The 20,513-nt window shown below is 35.7% G+C and overlaps 1 protein-coding gene across 1 annotated transcript in view; it reads right to left on the reverse strand.

Moving 5' to 3' along the window:
• LOC114330025 (homeobox protein engrailed-1a) overlaps positions 1-20,048 on the reverse strand; it is a 44,735-nt gene extending 24,687 nt beyond the window's left edge. Inside the window, exon 1 of the mRNA XM_028279324.2 lies at positions 19,693-20,048. Coding sequence (XP_028135125.1) covers positions 19,693-20,023 — 331 coding nt within the window. The 5' untranslated portion in view covers positions 20,024-20,048. The remainder of the gene's footprint in view (positions 1-19,692) is intronic.
• Between the last annotated feature and the right edge of the window lie 465 nt (positions 20,049-20,513).

Consider the following 20,513-nt stretch of genomic DNA (forward strand, 5'->3'; position numbering starts at 1 on the left):
TTTTTATTAGCTTCAATTTTAGTGATGAAAACTTTTTTGTAAAAACTTACAGTTTTTAAGTTATTTATGAAAAATCGCTTTAAAGCATGCATTTTCTTTCACAAAAATTAAAATATTTGATCTTTAATAACTCAAAAAGGGTTGATTTATTTTAATAACATTATATAACAAATTTTGCTTAGAATTTGTCCCTCTCTTGATTTGTGGGGTTATTTTTAATTAAGTAATTTTCACCCCCGAGAAGGGGTGACATATACCCCGGCTAAGTTGTTATTGTTAATTTTGTTTCTTGAGATATCCTCTATTGTCGCGGAGTGAGGCTGGATGTGTCCATTTCGTCGTTTTGAACCTCTTCCGACTTAGTAGGATCCTCGTCGTTGGACCTAGTAACATTACGAGTGTCCATGATTCGTTATCGAACAAATTAGACGAATATTTCAGGTTCTCGTGTGTACAGACGGCGTCTGACACAAGAAATGGTAATACAAGTGAGCGTTTGATCCCGTAGGGAAATGTCGCAGACCTGGAATTGCTGTGAGCTCGGGTGTCTGATCCACAGAGTGGAAATATCACCTGAGTTGCAGAGAAAGTCCACAGAAAGTAATAAACAGCTCGGATGCGTGACTTGCTGCGGCAAGAATACCACTGGAGCGTGTTTATGTAATGGTAAGCAATGATAATCAAAAAAAAAAAAAAAAAAAAAAAAAGAAAAGGTATTGTGTGATTCCTTAACTTACGGAAGGAATACCTGGCACAGAAATATATATATCGTAAATATAAAACGAAAGGTTAAATTTTATACTGTTTGATCTTTTATATTAAAAATGAACAATGCCTGAAAAGGAAGCTGGGCAGGGCATATAGGAGGAGTTTTGGTTAGTTCTGATAAGAACAAGTCAAAACAGTTTCTTACATTCGGAAACACGGACCCTAAAAGAGAACAGCATGGAAATATGAAAAGATAAATGCGAGAATAAGCGGAGGTGGTTCCTTAACTTACGGAAGGAAAGACACCTGACCGTATTCTCGAAATCAAACAGTAGATCAAACAGTAGAAGGTGAAAATGTGAAAATAGGCCAAGAGGTTCCTTAACTTACGGAAGGAAGAGCACCTGGGCCGTATTTTCGAAATAAAATTAAACCACAAAGAATGCACAGGTAAAAATGGGAAAAATAGCTCCAAGTGTTTGACCTACGGGAGGAATATCACTAGACACTATTTTTCAGCAAGAAAAAAAAATATAAAGTATTGCAACTATAAAATGGCAAATAAATGGGGTATGTTTCTAGCGCGTGGTCTGGCAAGCAGAGATTCCGCTGGAAACAGTACACAAAAATATACAAGTAAATATTATATATCAAGAAACATCAAATATTCAAATAAATGGCAGAGTTTCGTTTCTCTGCAATATACACAAATAGCAATAGGTAAAAGAAATAAAAGTCAGATTCTAGGTGGGTAAACAAGTACCGAACCTAGGAGTCTTCGATTACGAGGTACAGCTCGAACTGATTTTTGATGGAAAATCCACCTCCTTTTATATCCATATTTTCCTTTGTTCTAAGGATTATGACGTAGGAGAGTGGATTTTCCAAGTGGTTGGACCAATCGCGTTTCGAACAATTTGTGGGACATGTTCTCTCTACGCTGATTGGTCCGCGACTGAAGCTCGTCCGATCTCATCCCCCCCCCTTCGAAGACCCTAGGTGTGGTAAAAAGGTTATATTAACTGTGATAAATATATTTTTTTACAAAGTTTATATTTTGAATTTGTTTTAGTCTTCTTGTTTCAATTCTTCGTCTCTAGGTGGAAGGGCAGGTCTAATGTCATCTCCATGGATGGTACGATTTACATCCTGGTCACGGTGAACCTCGTAGGTGTTGTTGCCGAGGACCTTCAGGATTGTGTGTGGTCCTGTCCATGTAGGTCCAAAATTTCCCTTGTGGTGGTTTCTGATTCTAACTTGCTCTCCTTGGATGTAGCGTCTGGGGGGTGGTTCGTTTGGGTTGTCAGGATATAGGTTCCTGGCGTACACCGTGGCTCTTCGGACTGCTTGTTCTACTCGTGCTTGCCGTCTGGCTGCGGTGTTGGCCTCTCTGATTTCCTTTTCGCTCTCTTCCGAGCGTCTGGGAAGGTATCCTAGCAATAATTCTGCTGGTGTTTCTTTGGTGGCCTCGTTCCTCCTGGTTCTCAGGCTGAAGATGATGTCGGGTAGGTAGGTGTCCCATCGGGGGTCGTCTGGAGATTTGACCCTGGCACGTAGTCCCTTTTTCAGTTCCTGGGCTCTTCTTTCCACCGGGTTGGCTCGTTGGTGATAAATGGGGCTGAATTCGGCTTGAATGTTGTTTCTCCTCAGGAATCTCTCCCAGGCATCCGTCCGGAATTGGGGCCCGTTGTCTGTGATGATGGTGGTTGGTTTCCCCCAGCGGCTGCATATTTCGTCTTGGAGGAACGAGATGATTTGTCTGCTTTTGGTTGTTTGGACACAGCGGTACTCCACCCAACTGCTTAGGCAATCCGTGGCCAGGAAGATGTATCTGTTGCGTGTCCCTCGGGCAGCTGGATATGGTCCTAATACGTCAAAGGAGACCCTCTCCCATGGCTGGCGGGGCTCTCTTGCTACGATTGGTGCTGTGGGTTGTGTTGGTGCTCGTTTTATGGAGGCACATGTCGTGCAGGATCGAACGTAGTTCCGGACATCTTTGGATAGTGTTGGCCAGTAATAGAACCTCTTGATCGCCCGGATGGTCTCGTCTCGTCCTGGGTGGTTGGCCTCGTCTGAGTCGTGGTATGCTTTCAGGACTTGTGTTCGGAGTGACTGTGGCACGACCAGTACTCTTGTGTTTTCGTCTTGTTTGTAGTAGGCTGCGTTTTCTACTATGGTGAATTCCCGTAGAAGGCTTTCTTCTACCTCGCTTCTTGGACCTCTGTCGGAGATTTCTTGGTACCGTCTTCGGAATCGTCTCATCCCGTGGTGGACCAGGTGGCTTCTCCTTATCTTGTCCTGTAGTGGCAGGTTTGTGAGATCGTCTAGTATTGGATTGTTTTCGCCCTCTTCCACATCTTCCAGCATGCAGAGTAGTGGGAATGTGTCTTCTTCGATGGCTTGTTTTGTGGGCCAGCTTAATCGGTTAACTTCCTCGTCTTGGTTTTCGTCTTCTTCTCTGTTTTCTACTGGGTTTCTCGAAAGATGGTCTGGGAGCTCATTTTCTTTGCCTGGGATGTGTTGTATTGTGAAGTTGAATTCTTGTAGTAATAAGGCCCATCTGGACAGCTTTGCTTTGTCTTCCTTGAACCTGTTGAGCCATATGAGTGCTTGGCTGTCGGTGTATAGCGTGAAGTGTTGGTCTTGTAGAAAATGTTTGTATTTTTTCAGTGCCCATACCAGTGCGAGGCATTCCTTTTCGTTAATATGATAACGTTTTTCTGCTGGCCGAAGTTTTGTGGAGGCGTAGGCGATGACGTCTTTGTTCTCTGGATTTCCTTGGAACAGCACTGCTCCCATACCTATGTCGGAGGCGTCCGTCTGGAGGCTGAATGGTCTGGAGGCGTCTGGTCGTTTCAGATGTAGTTGGCCCTCGATTGCTTCTTTGATCTCCTTAAACGCTGTTTCGGCTTTCTCGTTCCATCTTAGCAATCTCCTATTGCCTGCGGTGAGATCGGTGAGGGGTGTTACTGTCTCTGCGAATCGAGGGATAAAATCTCTTAGCCAGTTTGCTGTTCCCAGGAAGCTCCTCAGCTGTCTTAGCGTCTTGGGGGTGTTGAAGCCTTTAATCTTCTCCACGTGTTTTTCCAGGGGTTGAGTGTGTGTTGATGTGATCTTATGCCCTAGGTATTCCAATTCGTCTGCTGCGAATCTGCACTTCTTCAGTGATGCCCATAGTCCGTGTGTTCGTAGTCTTTCTAACACCAAGTGGAGATGTTTTTGGTGTTGTGTCCAGTCTTCGGAAAAAATGATAATATCGTCCATGTAAACTTTTATGAATTCATCGATGTATCCGGCGAAGACTGTTGTCACTAGTTTTTGAAAGACGGCTGGTCCATTCTTAAGTCCGAAGGGCATCACTGAGAACTCGTAAGATGATCCGTCTGGCAGGCTAAAAGCGGTTTTAGGGCTGGAGTCCTCGTGAAGTGGTATCTGCCAGAACCCGCTTTTTAAATCCAGTGTGGAGAAGATCTTGGCTGTGCCGATTTCTTTGATGCTATCGTGTATTGGCGGCATACTGGAGGCCTCGTCGATTGTGATTTCGTTGAGTTTTCTGTAATCCACGCAGAAACGGGGTGTGCCATCCTTCTTGGTTACAATAACCACCGGGCTATTGTATGGTGATTTGCTTGGTCTGATGACTCCTGCTGTGAGCATCTCTTTCACCTCTTGGAACATTATCCTCTTCTTCTGCGTGGAATACTTGTAGGGTTTGATGTTGATTGGTCGTGTGTCTGTTAGTTCGATTGTCATTTCGGTAGCTTTTGTGGTCGGCTGGCGTAGACGGTCGTCGAAAACATCGTTGTACTGTTGAATCATTTGTTTGATTGTTTCGGAGGCGAAGGTAGGAGCCTGGTGTGCCTCTAATGTTTGAGTTTTGGGGTGTGGTTTGCCTTGGTTCCTCCAGTAGATAGTGGTTCGTCTGGTGGTGCCTACGTGTAAACATTTACGGGGTATGTCTACATTGGCCTCTTCTTGTTCTAACCATGGCATTCCAAGTACAACGTCGTGGTTTAAGTTCTCCAACACTGTGCATCGTACGGTTGTGGAGAAGTTGTCCAGTGAAATTTCGACATCTGCAGTCCCTGGGCTGTGGGACGTGCTGTCCGTGCATGCCAGCTGAATCGTTCCGGGTCGAATCTGCAGGTCTCCCCTCTGGATCAGACTCTGGTGTATGAAGTTCCCAGATGCTCCGGTGTCGATCAAAACCTTCACTTTGCTGTCATTGATCCTTCCATCGAGGTTTGGGAGCCCTGCCGTCATCGACCGTTGGTGGATGGGATTCAGTTGGGGCACCAGTTCGTCAACAGGGGTTAGTTGGTGCCCCTGTTGGAGTTTTCCGGCTGTTCTTGTTGGGGTTGTCGGTTCTGCCTCTGCCTTTGTGGATTTCTGTTTCGCCAGTCTTGAATGGTTTCCGATTGGCGAGGTGTTTGGTCTTCTTGTCTCCTGGGTCGCAGGTATTGAGCGTCGCTTTCCATTTCTTTGGCTATCACCCTAAGGCTGTCCTCGGTTGTCGGCATCCCGAGTCTCAGGCAAATTCTGATTTGTGGGTGGAGTTGGTTTGCTATCACTCTGCATCTTTGAGCCTCCGGGATGTCTGGTAATAGTCTCTTGAAAAGGGCGGCTTTTCTGGCAATGAAGTCTTCGGCAGATTCGCTTCTTTGTATTTGGCCGTACAATTTCACCGTGAGGGCGGATAGAAGTGCTGGGTCGTCAAATTTTTCCAAAAATCGAGTCCTGAAGGTCTGATAGCCTATCTCGGCTGAATTGTGACTCTCTGCCCAAGATTTTGCTTCGCCGTGAAGTGAATTGGCCGTTAGATAGTCCACCCAGTCGTCCTTGTTAACTTCGAATTTTGTTAGGAAGTCTTCCGCTTTTTGTAGAAATTGTTTTGGAATTTCTGTTTCGCGTCCCTCAAATCTAGGTGGTTTGGATGTCCATATCCTAGGAGGTTTGGCTGGTTCTTTGGTGGTCTGGGCAGCGGAGAAGTATGTCAAGGCTTGCAGAAATGTGGTCATCCATTCAGAGGGTCCGGTGTGGCTTGTGGATGGGTTCTTGGAGTCCGTAGTTGGTTGTTGAGTGGGTATAGGTTGGGCTAGCTCCGGTTGGGTCGTTGGTTCGTTATTTTGTAGTTGGGCGCCATGTCGCGGAGTGAGGCTGGATGTGTCCATTTCGTCGTTTTGAACCTCTTCCGACTTAGTAGGATCCTCGTCGTTGGACCTAGTAACATTACGAGTGTCCATGATTCGTTATCGAACAAATTAGACGAATATTTCAGGTTCTCGTGTGTACAGACGGCGTCTGACACAAGAAATGGTAATACAAGTGAGCGTTTGATCCCGTAGGGAAATGTCGCAGACCTGGAATTGCTGTGAGCTCGGGTGTCTGATCCACAGAGTGGAAATATCACCTGAGTTGCAGAGAAAGTCCACAGAAAGTAATAAACAGCTCGGATGCGTGACTTGCTGCGGCAAGAATACCACTGGAGCGTGTTTATGTAATGGTAAGCAATGATAATCAAAAAAAAAAAAAAAAAAAAAAAAAGAAAAGGTATTGTGTGATTCCTTAACTTACGGAAGGAATACCTGGCACAGAAATATATATATCGTAAATATAAAACGAAAGGTTAAATTTTATACTGTTTGATCTTTTATATTAAAAATGAACAATGCCTGAAAAGGAAGCTGGGCAGGGCATATAGGAGGAGTTTTGGTTAGTTCTGATAAGAACAAGTCAAAACAGTTTCTTACATTCGGAAACACGGACCCTAAAAGAGAACAGCATGGAAATATGAAAAGATAAATGCGAGAATAAGCGGAGGTGGTTCCTTAACTTACGGAAGGAAAGACACCTGACCGTATTCTCGAAATCAAACAGTAGATCAAACAGTAGAAGGTGAAAATGTGAAAATAGGCCAAGAGGTTCCTTAACTTACGGAAGGAAGAGCACCTGGGCCGTATTTTCGAAATAAAATTAAACCACAAAGAATGCACAGGTAAAAATGGGAAAAATAGCTCCAAGTGTTTGACCTACGGGAGGAATATCACTAGACACTATTTTTCAGCAAGAAAAAAAAATATAAAGTATTGCAACTATAAAATGGCAAATAAATGGGGTATGTTTCTAGCGCGTGGTCTGGCAAGCAGAGATTCCGCTGGAAACAGTACACAAAAATATACAAGTAAATATTATATATCAAGAAACATCAAATATTCAAATAAATGGCAGAGTTTCGTTTCTCTGCAATATACACAAATAGCAGTAGGTAAAAGAAATAAAAGTCAGATTCTAGGTGGGTAAACAAGTACCGAACCTAGGAGTCTTCGATTACGAGGTACAGCTCGAACTGATTTTTGATGGAAAATCCACCTCCTTTTATATCCATATTTTCCTTTGTTCTAAGGATTATGACGTAGGAGAGTGGATTTTCCAAGTGGTTGGACCAATCGCGTTTCGAACAATTTGTGGGACATGTTCTCTCTACGCTGATTGGTCCGCGACTGAAGCTCGTCCGATCTCACTATCCGCTTACCAATTTTCGTGAAAATGAATGAAGATTTACCGAAATCGAAGGTCATAGTTGATTTTTACCTTCAGTGACTGCACTATAGAAAGAAAATGGCAATTCATTAATTGAGATGAGTATATTTTGCAAGCTCATAAATTATTAAACGATATGTAGTCGCCAAATAATTAATTTAAATTATTTTAAGTACAACTCTCTCTTAAGCCGGGAATATCGGATGGTTTTCTTGCGAATGGGTTGTAGCTCAATAATCGAAAGGCCCGTGATTTAAGAGTTTATTCTTAGAATATAAGCTATACGAATTAAACTACTATTAACTTTTTTGTAAAAACTTACAGTTTTTCAGTGATTTACGAAAAACAGCTTCAAAACATGCATTTTTTCACGAATAATTAAAATCTTTGATCATTAATAACTTAAAAAGTATTGACTTATTTTAATAACTTTATAAAATAAATTTTGCTTATAATTTCTTATTTTATAGATTTGTGCAGTTATTTTTTATAAAATAATTTTCACCCCCGAGAAGGGGCGGTATCCACCCTCAGGGTAAAGCCGAAAGGTGGTACCATGTCACCTTTGTTTCTTGAGGTATCCTCTAACCACTGACCAATTTTCGTGAAAATTGATGAAGGTTCACCGAAATTGAAGGTAATCGTTGATTTTTACCTTGAGTGACTACACTATACAAAATAAATTGCAATTTACTGATCTAAGTGCGCGTAATTTGGGAGCTTATAAATTATTAAATGATATGTAGTCGCCAAATAATTAATTTAATGCATTTTAAGTACAACTTTCTCTTAAGACGGGAAGATAGGGTGGTTTTCTTGCGAAGGGGTTGTAGCTTAATAATCGAAATGCACGTGATTTAATAGTTTATTCTTAGGGAATCTAAGGAATTAACCTTCTATAGGAATTATATCCGCAATACGATATATTTTAAGTTTTCTCAGCATTTTTCTCTTAAGTTAAATCAATTAAAGGGTTGTTTTGGGGGTGAAGGGGATGAGCTCAAAAATCGAAACTATCTAATTTCAAGAGCTCATAAATAGCTCGTAATTCTGCTGCAGAAACCGATTCAATATTCCTATTTTTGAATCTGAACCCACTAAAGACTAAAGTATTAAATTCCTGCTCAGTGGAACGAGCTCAAAATTTTTAGTTTGCGGAATATGAAAGCTCATAAATAGCTCATAATTCAGGGCTATTTGTTTTTTAATTTTTGCAAGTGGGGGGGGGGGCAGCTCAACACGGGTCTTAATTATTACAAATACAGTTTTCAAGCTACCCAACAGACGACTATATTATATATACATGGCGATTGCCCACAGATTCATCGGAGAAAGTAGTTAGGAACCAGATAGAGACTACATTATAATAAACGAAAGATACCGGCTGTTAAAGCCGTGAAAACATATCCCGGAGCAGTCGTGGCCACAGATTACAACCCTCTTGATGCCAAAATTACACTCACTTTTATAAATATTAAAAGACATCAGAAAATTGCTAAAATAGTGTTGTGATCTTGATTATTGATATGAGATAATATTTTTATATGTCATTTAATTTAATCAATGCATTAATAATAATCTAATTAATTTACCAGATCACATATCAATATGTTTTCAATCTCAGGGCTTTTTATAAAATTAATTACTTACATACGTGGCTTCTAAGTATTTCTTAATGGTTCCTAATCGGGATAGGAAAGAAAAGAGTAAAATAATAACACATATGGGTTACAATTGTAATCAAAATATTGTTTATTTTATTTAAATGGCAATCACTGCTTAATATTTGCTATATCTTATTTTTCTTAAACATAACATTTACACATGGGAATCTTATTTTCTTTTGATTTCCAATTGAAAGTTTTTATTAACATTTAACTATTATGATTTATTAGCAACAATTCTATTTAAGTTTGATGAAGCTTTTCTGATATTATTGATTATGTTTCTTCAATTTTAAATGTGGTATTTACTACGAAAAAACCCATACATTCATGTCCAAACAAATGAGACTGACCTTTTTCTGGTGCACTGAGAATGTCTTCACACAAGACCCGTTTCCTGCTATCCTTGGCTGCAATCCAAACCTCGTCCTGGCTTCCAGTAATGTTCTCCTCTGAAACTAGCTCGTATAGCTCTCGTTTCCTGCTTCTGTCGTGATGCTGTGTTCTACCTTTTTCGAAACTGCAATCAGCTACCGGGAACTCTTGGCTCAAGGAGGTTCTTTTACTCTCAACCTGGCCTACCTCTCGTTCTACGATAGATACTCCACACTCACGGAACTACACAGGCTTTCTCACTCTCCGTACACTACCGTCTACTACTCGACTTCACTTCTCGACAGCTCAAAACATTCTGATCTCTATTTGTCATTCATTCCCCTACTTTCTAAATATCCCTTCCAGATTCACAAAACAAAATTCCACCACCAACTCTCATTCGCAGTATTCCTCAAAACCAATTTTTAAACTTTCTAAATATGCTTAATGGATTTCAAAGAAAATAGTTAATTCCCATTCTAAAATTACTTTCTACTATATACAAATTTTAATGACCTATTCTCTATTTCCACTTAGTCTTATTTAGCATCGGCTAATGATCGATCCTTCCGCGAACAAACATAATTACCTATTATCGATTTCACTTGAGTCTTATTTAATCACTTCTTAAAATTAAATATAACAATTTGTTGTATACAGGTTGTTCTAAATTTATATGCCCGTGGTTGAGAAAATTGAAAATATTTTATATTAAATTGAATTTTGTTTATAATTATCAAATTTTAATTTTCATATCAAATAGAAATATAACAATAGATACAAGCAAGCTTACAGAACCCAACGTAAAAGAATGCCTTTAACACGAACTGAATATGAACTGTAGAAAACTGAGTATACTTAAATGATGATATTGACGAGCACTGGGATCGACTAAAACATTGCCCACTAGAAGCTTTTAAAGAAATATTATCCCTTATCCGGTCAACACATTTTACTTACGTAACCGGGCAACTCGGGTCTGTTGGGCCCACCACTGTTCTTGAATGTACTATTCATATTTACCCATATATTTCTAATATTCTTTTTTGATTTTTTATTATAGTTAAATTTAAATTGTCTAGATTAAAAAAAGGTTCTACTATAGTATGCGGTCTACCTCGAGGGTGCGTTCTACCTGAAGAATTTGCACAAAATAATGACATGCAAGAAAAGTTTTGTAGAAAAAATATTTATTCACAATTAATAAACATTTGGAGCCAAATAAATAAATAAAATTTTTATAAATCTACCAGGCCATTTTATTTGAAAAGAGTGGTTGATGTTACGCATACCCTGGAAAAGTATTAGGGTGTTGTTGCCTTTCATTATTGTGTGAAAACCCTTCTGAGAAAAGATTGTGGTAAATAGCAGTTCATGTATAAAGTACCGTTAAAAAAATCTTTACAAAATGAATAAAACGTATAAGTCAGAAGAATATTATTATGTTACTTTAACAAATTAATACTTTTTCAATCAATTTACTATTTTAGTTGGGACTAAGCCACAAGATTAGCTTATCACCAGCTAGAATAGCAAATTGATATGACAAATTAAATTATTATTAAACTAGCTGACCCGGCAGACTTCGTACTGCCTCAATAGATAAGAACAAACTTTTGTAAACAATAAACTTAAAATAAACAAAAGGAATTCGTAATTAATAAACAAAAAATGCTCGATGTGAATGAGTTTTTATTATTATTTTTAATGAATTACACATAATGTTTGAAGTAATAAAGTTTAGTTAGAAAAAGTTTGCAGTGCAATAGTTGCAATCTTAAATTTGTTTTTCTTATAATGAATATAACAGCTTTATTTTATTTACATTCAAAACAACCCTGTATTTATAATTGGGTTCGGGGTTGTCCAACTATATAGGTGTTGAAAAATAAAATAAAATTAAAATTAAATATCATTAAATAAAATGAAACAAAATTTCATAAAATTGAATAAAAGTTAATAAAAATAAATAAAACTGAATAAACTTGAATAAAAATAATAAATAAATTTAAAAAAATAATAAAATAAAAAAAAATTAATAGAATCTAATAAAAATAATTAAATCTTTTCGTGTGCTCAGAACTTTTCTTCTGCTTGCCGTTCGTCAGAAAAGTTCGGTAGAGATATTTTTTGAAAGTTTCGAAAAATTAAGAAATTCATATTTTGCCCAAATTAAGTCCAAAAGTTAAACAGTTGCACTTTTCTTCGATGAAATTTGTTGCTCGTTCTTCTTCTGTCCTCAGAATATTTCTAAGGCTTAAGATATTGTATTTTGGACACCGATTGAGCTAGAAAAAAAATTTAGTAAGGTTCTGTTCTGAATTAGCAAGGAGTACACCGAATTAATTTCGTATTTTTCACGTCCTTATTGCGAGAGTTATGACGTCACACGCAACCCTCTTATGACGTAGAGGTATAAAATATAGACATAAACCTACTCCCGGTCCGGTCGAGTACACTTGCAAACTTTCATAAAAATCGGTCAAGTCGTTTCGGAGGAGTATGGCAACAAACACTGTAAAAAGAGCATTTTATACATATAGCTGTAAAAATTTTGGTGGCTACTAAAATGACAATATAAAACCGTATAAACCTTCCCTGAACTTCCACAAATAATTCAACATCAAAATTAGCCAAATCGGTCCACACATTCTCGAGTTTTAGCGAGACTAACGCACAGCAATAGATTTTTATATATAAGATATTAGGTTAAAACAAACCATGAAAATAAATAGTATATTGTACAACAAGAGAGAAAAAAGACATATTTCTCACGAGCGCAGAAGTTTGTTGGCACGAGGCGAGTGCCGCAAATCAAGCGAGATAGAAATATGTCATTTTCTCTCGTGTTGTACACTGTACTTTTTCTATGGATGCATTTTTGTTAAGAGTTCTAACTTCAAAATTAAATAATTTAGGTGCTTTTAGGTATATTATATGCCTAAATTGAAGTAAAATACATATATACACATAGGTATTTAATATTCTTAATAGTTATATACTTTATTTATTTAAAATTATAATTTACAGTTGAACAGTCTTAAAAGGTACTCCTTGATAAGTTTTGACAAGTTTGAATACATTTTGTTTGACAAAAATAACTGTGTTTGTATTGTGCATGTTACCATGGAAATGGCGATCATATGTATGTTAACCGGCGGTGAACCCGTGAGAAAAAATATATCTCACTGCAATGGCCGACTTTTCTCACTGCCTGAGAAATTGTTCGTTTTAAATATATGTAAGTAGTGAGAGAAGTTGCACATTGTATAGCATCCATAGAAAAAAAAATATAGATCAGTTGTTTTCGGGACATTTTATTCGCACTATCTAGTTTCACTGTAATTCAATATAATTTTAGGAGCTTAGTTGTCGACACTAACATCTATATCAAACGTCTGATAGCAGATGCATTATTTATTTCAAAATATGTATAGGTACCCACCTAACAATATTATTGCATTCCAACAATGATTATCAGTTTTTAAAATTCATGTAGAATAGATATAACACCTATTATAAACATCTCTTTGATGTTCACATCACATTGTTTGTTATACGTTTAGACTTTATTATTGAATTTCCGAAATCATAAAAGTTTATTAGATAATCCACAAAAACATTACCTACTGTTAGATTAACATCTGTAACAAAGATTTAGACTTTAGGTATAAATACAAATAGGGCCCAACGTGCCCGTGTTGCCCCTTTACGTAACAAAATTCTTTCGACGCAATAATTTCAAAAATGATAAAAAATATTTTGAATAGCTCATGAGTATGTTGAAGGAAACATACTTCTAAACAAATTCAGTAATGCATAAAATTTAATAAAATTTTTTTCAGTTTATGATAAAAGAATTGGCGTCTCGGGCCCGTTGGACCCACCTTGCCCGGATAAGGGTTAAGTCTTCCACAAGGAGAAAAGAGGAATGGATGAACGACGAGATTGAATATGATGGAACAACGGAGACTTTATAAGAACAAAGATAACAATAAATATAAGGAGATTAACCACCAGATAAGGAAGTTGATAAAGCTGACAAAACAAAAACACTGAAGCATAAATGCAAAGAGATCGAGGACCTCCAAAAAAGATACAATCTATTTAACCTACATAAGAAAATGATAGAAATGTCTGGAGCAAGAAAACAAAATCTCACTGGTGCACTTCTGAATAGACAACCGATGAGAAAATACAAAGTTGGGCAGAATACATCGACGAACTGTTCGATCATACATAGATAGAACTTTCGTAATATAATAAAGAATGGAGGTACAGAGCCCAATTTGAAAAATATATTAATATGTGGCAATTACTCTGTAATTAAATACAATATTAAAAAAACGAGCCTATACCGCCGTTAAGAAGAACAAAAAATACACTTTCTTCAAATCAACTTTTTTATCCGATGCCTAGATTTTGTGTCATTTTGGAACTACTAATGAAATAAAAAATTTTAGTAGTTCCAAAATGACACAAAATCTAGGCATCGGATAAAAAAGTTTATTTGAAGAAAGTGCATTTTTTTTTGTTCTTCTTAATGGCGCTACAGGCTCGTTTTTTTAATATTGTATTTAATTACAGAGTAATTTTCACATATTAATATATTTTTCAAATTGGGCTCTGTACCTCCATTCTTTATTATATTACGAATACGTGTGCCAAATACCTCGACAAAATATTCAAAATTACAGCCGCAATCTTGGAACGCGTTTTTGCTACCTGTTGATCGCTACTGTTTCCTCTTAAGGCCATCGGTACACAATTCGCAAATAATTTACGGTTATCCCTACTTTTTCTGATTTTACACGGCAAATTACGTGTAGTAAAATTCACACTGGTATGGATATGTAAACATTACTAGAATGTCATTCTACTTGAAAATTTCATCATTAATTTAAAGAGTTGGCTTTTGAATGTTCTTGGATAACTGTTATTTTTATAATTGCAAATTATTAATTCAGTTAATAAATGTGATAATTTTTTCACTAACTATGTATTCAGTGATTGTAATAAATTTATATGTACAACAAAAACTAATACTCAATCGAGAAAAGAGGAAAAGTGTTTAAGTGATTTTTTAATATTATATTATTACTATGGAGCGCTTACAATTTTGAACATCTTCAACAACAAAATACTTGGATCACGGAATATATTATCCTGATGTATTCTCTGCTTGGATCTTCCACAAATAATACACAATAAATAACTTTTTATTAAGTTCACGTCTTAAATCAATTATTTATCAAATACACTATAATATATCAATATTATTTAATCAACAACTCAAAATATTCCTCATGCCATGTCAGATATTTAAAATTGTCACTGATTGTCACTGTCTGACTGAAAGTAGGTATGCTGACAATATTCTATTCGACTGAGTGCGTTGTATGACAAAGATAGATTTGGAAATATTACCACGGACATTGTGTTCATTTTTTTCGAATCCTGAAAAACCAATAAATATTTTTGAAAAATGTAAACGCAGAATGAAAGACTATATTATTACCGAGGGCCGAAAGTTCATTAGAATAAATAAAAAGTTTATTTTGAATGAGATATTTTAAATTAAATATCACACTAAATTTTCTCTTAGTTTTTCACCCCTGTAACTTATTAAAATAAATATTATAGAATATTTCAGGGACTTTCTGCCCTCGCCAATAACGCAATCTTTCATTCTGCGTTTAAATTTTTCAAAAATACTTATTAGTTTTCTCAGGATTCGAAAAAAATGAATCCCCATTTGAATAGCATTGAAGCCGAAAATACGTACCCATCCTCTTAAAAAGAATCATCAAAATCACCCTCTTGAACGAGAAAAGGCAAATTTAGGTATTTAGGTATGTATTTAAAATGGCTTGAACGAGTCACAAATCACGAGTGTATGCACAAATTTGAATAGTCATAGCCATAGCATAAACAATTTTTGGGTCCCGGACAATTATTGCCCAAAAACAATTTCCCGAAAGACAATTCCCCGAAAGCAATTCCCCGAATGGACAATTCCCCGAATGGACAATTGCCCGAATAGACAATTTACAGATAAACAATTGCCCGCAAAGATAATTGACCGAAAAATATATTTTTCTACAACCGTGTTAAAAATGCAATTTTTAGCACTCCATACGAGCGTTAAAAATGCTACTTTAAGGCACTAGTGCTTTAAAAAAATTTTTTTAAGGCACTGCAGTTCGTATTGACCGTACCTACCTATATGCAATTTTGATGTAATGTCAAAAAAATATAAAATTGGAATGTCAGTCAAGTTCAAGTAAAAGTTTTTGTAGATATTGTCCTGTAATTACGTTTGTAGAAAAAATATTGTATGATATGCGTGTTAAAAAGTACATTTTTAAGGCACTCATGTGAATTGCAGAACTCGCTTTCGCTCATTCTGCAAATTTTCACATGCGTGCCTTAAACGTGTACTTTTAACACTTACAAATATCATAAATAACTATTAAATAGTTATTGCTTTATTTGTATTTCCTAATTTTTTTAAATTTTTATTTTTTAATTCTTTTTACAGTTTATTTGGTTTTTTTAATTTTTTTAAATTTGTTTATGCATATTATGATCTTTATATTTATGTATTTCCTATATTATTATTGCCCGGGATTATGGCATAATTTATCGTATTAGTATATAGGAAATACATACACTCAAAAAAATTTAGTTCGTAATATTGATTAACAGTGATTACTGAATAGTATTTCGTTGTCACAACAATTTAATTTGTTGTTTCAACGAACTTTTAGACATTGACGAATGTATTTGGTTATTGTCACAATGATTGAATAATAATTGTGAGAATAACTAGAGTACATTAATCAATAACACTCAATTTATTTAGCCAATAACTTAGTTTCGTATATTTAATAAATACTGTTAATTGTGGCAGGAACTCACGTTCTTGATTTCGTAGATGACAAGCAATTACCTTACAGATGACAACGTACAGATTTCATTAAAACAATGTACAAATTATGTTAATATAGAGTAATATATGATTATTGAATAGATGTAAATTGATTGTTGTGACAACGAATGCATTAATCAATCTACTACTGCATTTAATTCCCACAACCAATGCATTCATTGTGACAATAATCGTAGTAGTTGAGACAATAAATGTTTTGCTTGACCATTAGAAAGTTAACGGCTTTTCCTTATCGTGATACCCCTAGCTTCTGTGTGTTACTGAAGTGCCGAATAATAATTGCATTTCGTTTTCAAGTGTAGTCCGTAGTAGAAGGAAGTTTTTGTGTGTCTATTATCGTGAAATTTCGGTCGAATTCTTTTTAAATGTATTCATTTTTTTCGAATCCTGAGAAAACTAATCATTATTTTTGAAAATTTAAATGCAAAATAAAATATTACAGTATTATCGAGGGTCTGAAGTCCCTGAAAACCTCTATAATGATTATTTTAATAAGTCACAGGGGTGAAAAAGAGAAAATTTAGTATGATTTTTAATTTCAAATAGGCATACCATTCAACAGAAACTTTTTGTTTATTCTAAGGACTTTCTGCCCTCGGTAATAATGTAATATTTTATTCTGCGTTTAATTTTTCAAAAATACTTATTAGTTTTCTCAGAATTCCAAAAAAAATGAATGCGCTTAAAAAGAATGCGATCGAAATTTTGCACCTGCGCTCTCAAAAAGGATTAAAGTGTTATACATTTTTGGAATCACTATTTCAAACGCTTTTAAATAAGCTGTCACATGACGTACTTTACGTCATACCATTTACATTTACGACATACCATTCAACAGAAACTTTTTGTTTATTCTAAGGACTTTCTGCCCTCGGTAATAATGTAATATTTTATTCTGCGTTTAATTTTTCAAAAATACTTATTAGTTTTCTCAGAATTCCAAAAAAAATGAATGCGCTTAAAAAGAATTCGATCGAAATTTTGCACCTGCGCTCTCAAAAAGGATTAAAGTGTTATACATTTTTGGAATCACTATTTCAAACGCTTTTAAATAAGCTGTCACATGACGTACTTTTCCATTAAAAAAAATCAAAGTTACGCCGCGCCTGTCACCTGAAGAGAGATCGTGTAAAGTTCGAAACATTTATGTTATAATATACTTTGATTATTTTAAAAATCGACCTGTCCGAGCGTTTTGCTTATGTGCTAAAAATAAATAAATTCATAAGGGGGTGGGGGAGTGTAACAGTGTAACACTTATTCCAGTACACTGTATAAGTGAAATCATATGAAAAATCACACAGTGTAAAGTCCTTTAGGTTAAGGTCAAAAAAGGGGGATTCAAAAAATTATTATTAATCAATTAATATCATACATTGGGCTATTGCATTCAGTAGATAATTATTAATATAAAATACGTTCATAGTAGGAATGAACGGAATTAATTGTAACAATAAACGGAAATAATTCTAGATATAAACGAAATACGTTAGGAGAAATAACACTGTTATTGACACTACGAATAGTCTTCGTTGGTCAATTAACGAAGTTGTTGTTTCAATAAATAGTGTTCGTTGACTCAGTGAACAGAGTTCGTAATATCAATAAAAAGTGTTCGTTGACTCAGTGAACAGAGTTCGAAATACCAATAAAGTGATATTATGGTATACATAATGAATGTTCATCCATTCAATAAACGTAATACATTGGCTCAACGAACGAAAATAATGAATTGATGAACATCGTTTTGTTGTCCCAATAAAACCAAGAATTGGACAAATTTTAAGTATTGCGTTTGTTGTCTGAATTAACATTTTTATTGATATTACGTACCTTTTTCGTTGAGTGTAATATAAAGATCAACTATACATTATATTAATAAATTAATTAACAAGATAGCTAGGTCGAACACAATCTAAGCAGTAATAACTATTTAAATTGCACGTAAGTTACCGTATTAGTATATAGGAAATACATGTAAAGCAATAACTATTTAAATATATTTTTCGGTCAATTCTCTTTTCGGGCAATTATTTTTCTGCCAATTGTCTATTCGGGCAATTGGCCATTCGGTCCATTCGTGTTTCGGAGAATTGTACATTCGGGGAATTGTCCATTTGGGGAATTGCTTTCGGGGATTTGTCTTTCGGGAAACCGTTTTCGGGCAATTGTCCTAGATCCTAGATCCACAATTTTTATCTAACAGGTAAACAAAAAATCCAAAATATTCAGAAAAGCAAAATTTAGGTAGGTATGTACATTTTATTACTCTTTGAGATTTTTGGTATTACATAGATAGGTACTAAAAATTTTTAAATCATTTTGAAAAAAAAAATGGAATTTTTTTCAAAATAAAATTTTTTTTTGTGTGTATTACATTAATTATCTATTCATAATCAAGGCCGTAAGTACGATGTTGGGGCCCGGGAGAAACGTGATCTGGGGCCCCTACCTGAGGGTCTGGAGAAGAGAGGGTCCAGAAAAATGTTTGATATTTAACAATTTAACCCCTTGAAAGCACATTTTAATGCATTCCATGACTGAAGTTTCTTGTACCTACATATTGCTATTTTAGTTGACCAACACAAAAAATTTTGAAATCACCTTATTTTAAGCTAAATCATTTTGCAAGTAGGTAGGTACCATCAATATAACATCTTTTCTGTTTTCATAAAAAAATATACTATAATGTTGATTACATTGTTTGGCTACAATGTAGGTTTGTAATAGTGATTACAAACGCGTTAGGTATATTGCCTATAGGCAGCAAATTGGTTAAGACAAAGTAGCTGGGACCGGGGGCCCCTATTCCGGTTACGTTTTAGTTTTTATTTCGCCAAAATAACTAACTTCCTCAGTAACAATTTATATCTTCACGAAAGGTCTCGAAGGCCCTAGCTTAGCCCGGGCCCCCTCTTCCAATGGCATTTTAGGTTTTATTACGCCGCAATAACTAATTTCCTAAATAATAATTTAAATTTTTATGTTAATGTCTCAGGGACCTCAGCTTAGCTCAGGCCTCAGGGGCCCCTATTCTGTTCCTATGGCATTTTAGTCAAAAGACTAATTTTTCCAGTGAAAAATCAAAACTTTATGTTGAGGTCTAGCGTGCCCCTGTAAGGTCATTTTAAAATTGTGTCTAAGCTTTAAAATACATATTTTTATTTTCCTCGTTAAAATCTATGCACGGCCAACCAATCAGAGACCCCTGCGGGGCCCCCTTTTGGGGCCCGGTTGCCCTAATAGTAGTTACGGCCCTGTTCATAATATATAATATCTAATGCTACGGTAAAGGAATAAAACTAAAGCTAAAATTTTGCATAAGTATAAATATGTTCTTTTTATATTCTAACAAAATAGTGCTTTATTTTTTTGGGGCCTCATTTTACTAATGTGCATGTTAGGTATGTAAATCTACGTTTAATTTGAAAATGAAAATAAAATTTGACAAACCTGTATTCCTAGATGCTGGAATAGCTGTCGGTTTTAAACATTTAACCTTAGTCACTATACACTTGTGTATGTCTCTGTTCCCATCTTTTCCCACACACATGTCTTTACCTTTGCCGATACCTAATATATTATCAATCGAAAATTTGTTATTATCACTTGTATGTCTTTCATTACAATTAGTCGAAACGATATCAACACTATCGTCATTAATTTCTGTATCGTCAGTATCATCAGAAACTTCATTTTGTAACCTTTCCATATTAATATAAGCCCTAGAAAGCTCAGTGGTTGTAGAAGTTGAGCTTATAGTAGTATTGTGGTCCATGGCCATTAGATATTGCTTGACACCTCTTAGAAACGCCCATTTCCCCCACCACTTCTTATTTACGACGCTTCTCGTTACCAGATTGGCACTTTGCGTGTTTGTGCGCCTCTAAAATTCATCTTCACACCTATTCACTTCCTTTTACGCGTTTACCACCCTTATTATAGGCGCGAGTTTCTATTAGCATCATTTATCATTTGGTTTAAGATAGGATGGGTTTGATTTTCTCCTGGTTGTTAATTTTAGGGCAATTTTAACATTATTATGTAATGAGTATTTAATGATTATCACTTACCTAAAGATTTTTATCATAAATCAGTTTTAGAATATCAAATTTAACGTTGAATAATTTAAGCATTATTACCAATTTCTTTTCTATCCACTTTTACATAAATGGCAGCTGTTCTTTAAACAATTTTTTTTAAAAATATTCAATTCAAATCTAAATAGATAATATTACATAGTCTATTGTAAGTAGTCCTAGTCCAATAAAATT

Source organism: Diabrotica virgifera, chromosome 5 (assembly GCF_917563875.1).
Source record: "Diabrotica virgifera virgifera chromosome 5, PGI_DIABVI_V3a".
Classification (NCBI taxonomy): domain Eukaryota; kingdom Metazoa; phylum Arthropoda; class Insecta; order Coleoptera; family Chrysomelidae; genus Diabrotica; species Diabrotica virgifera.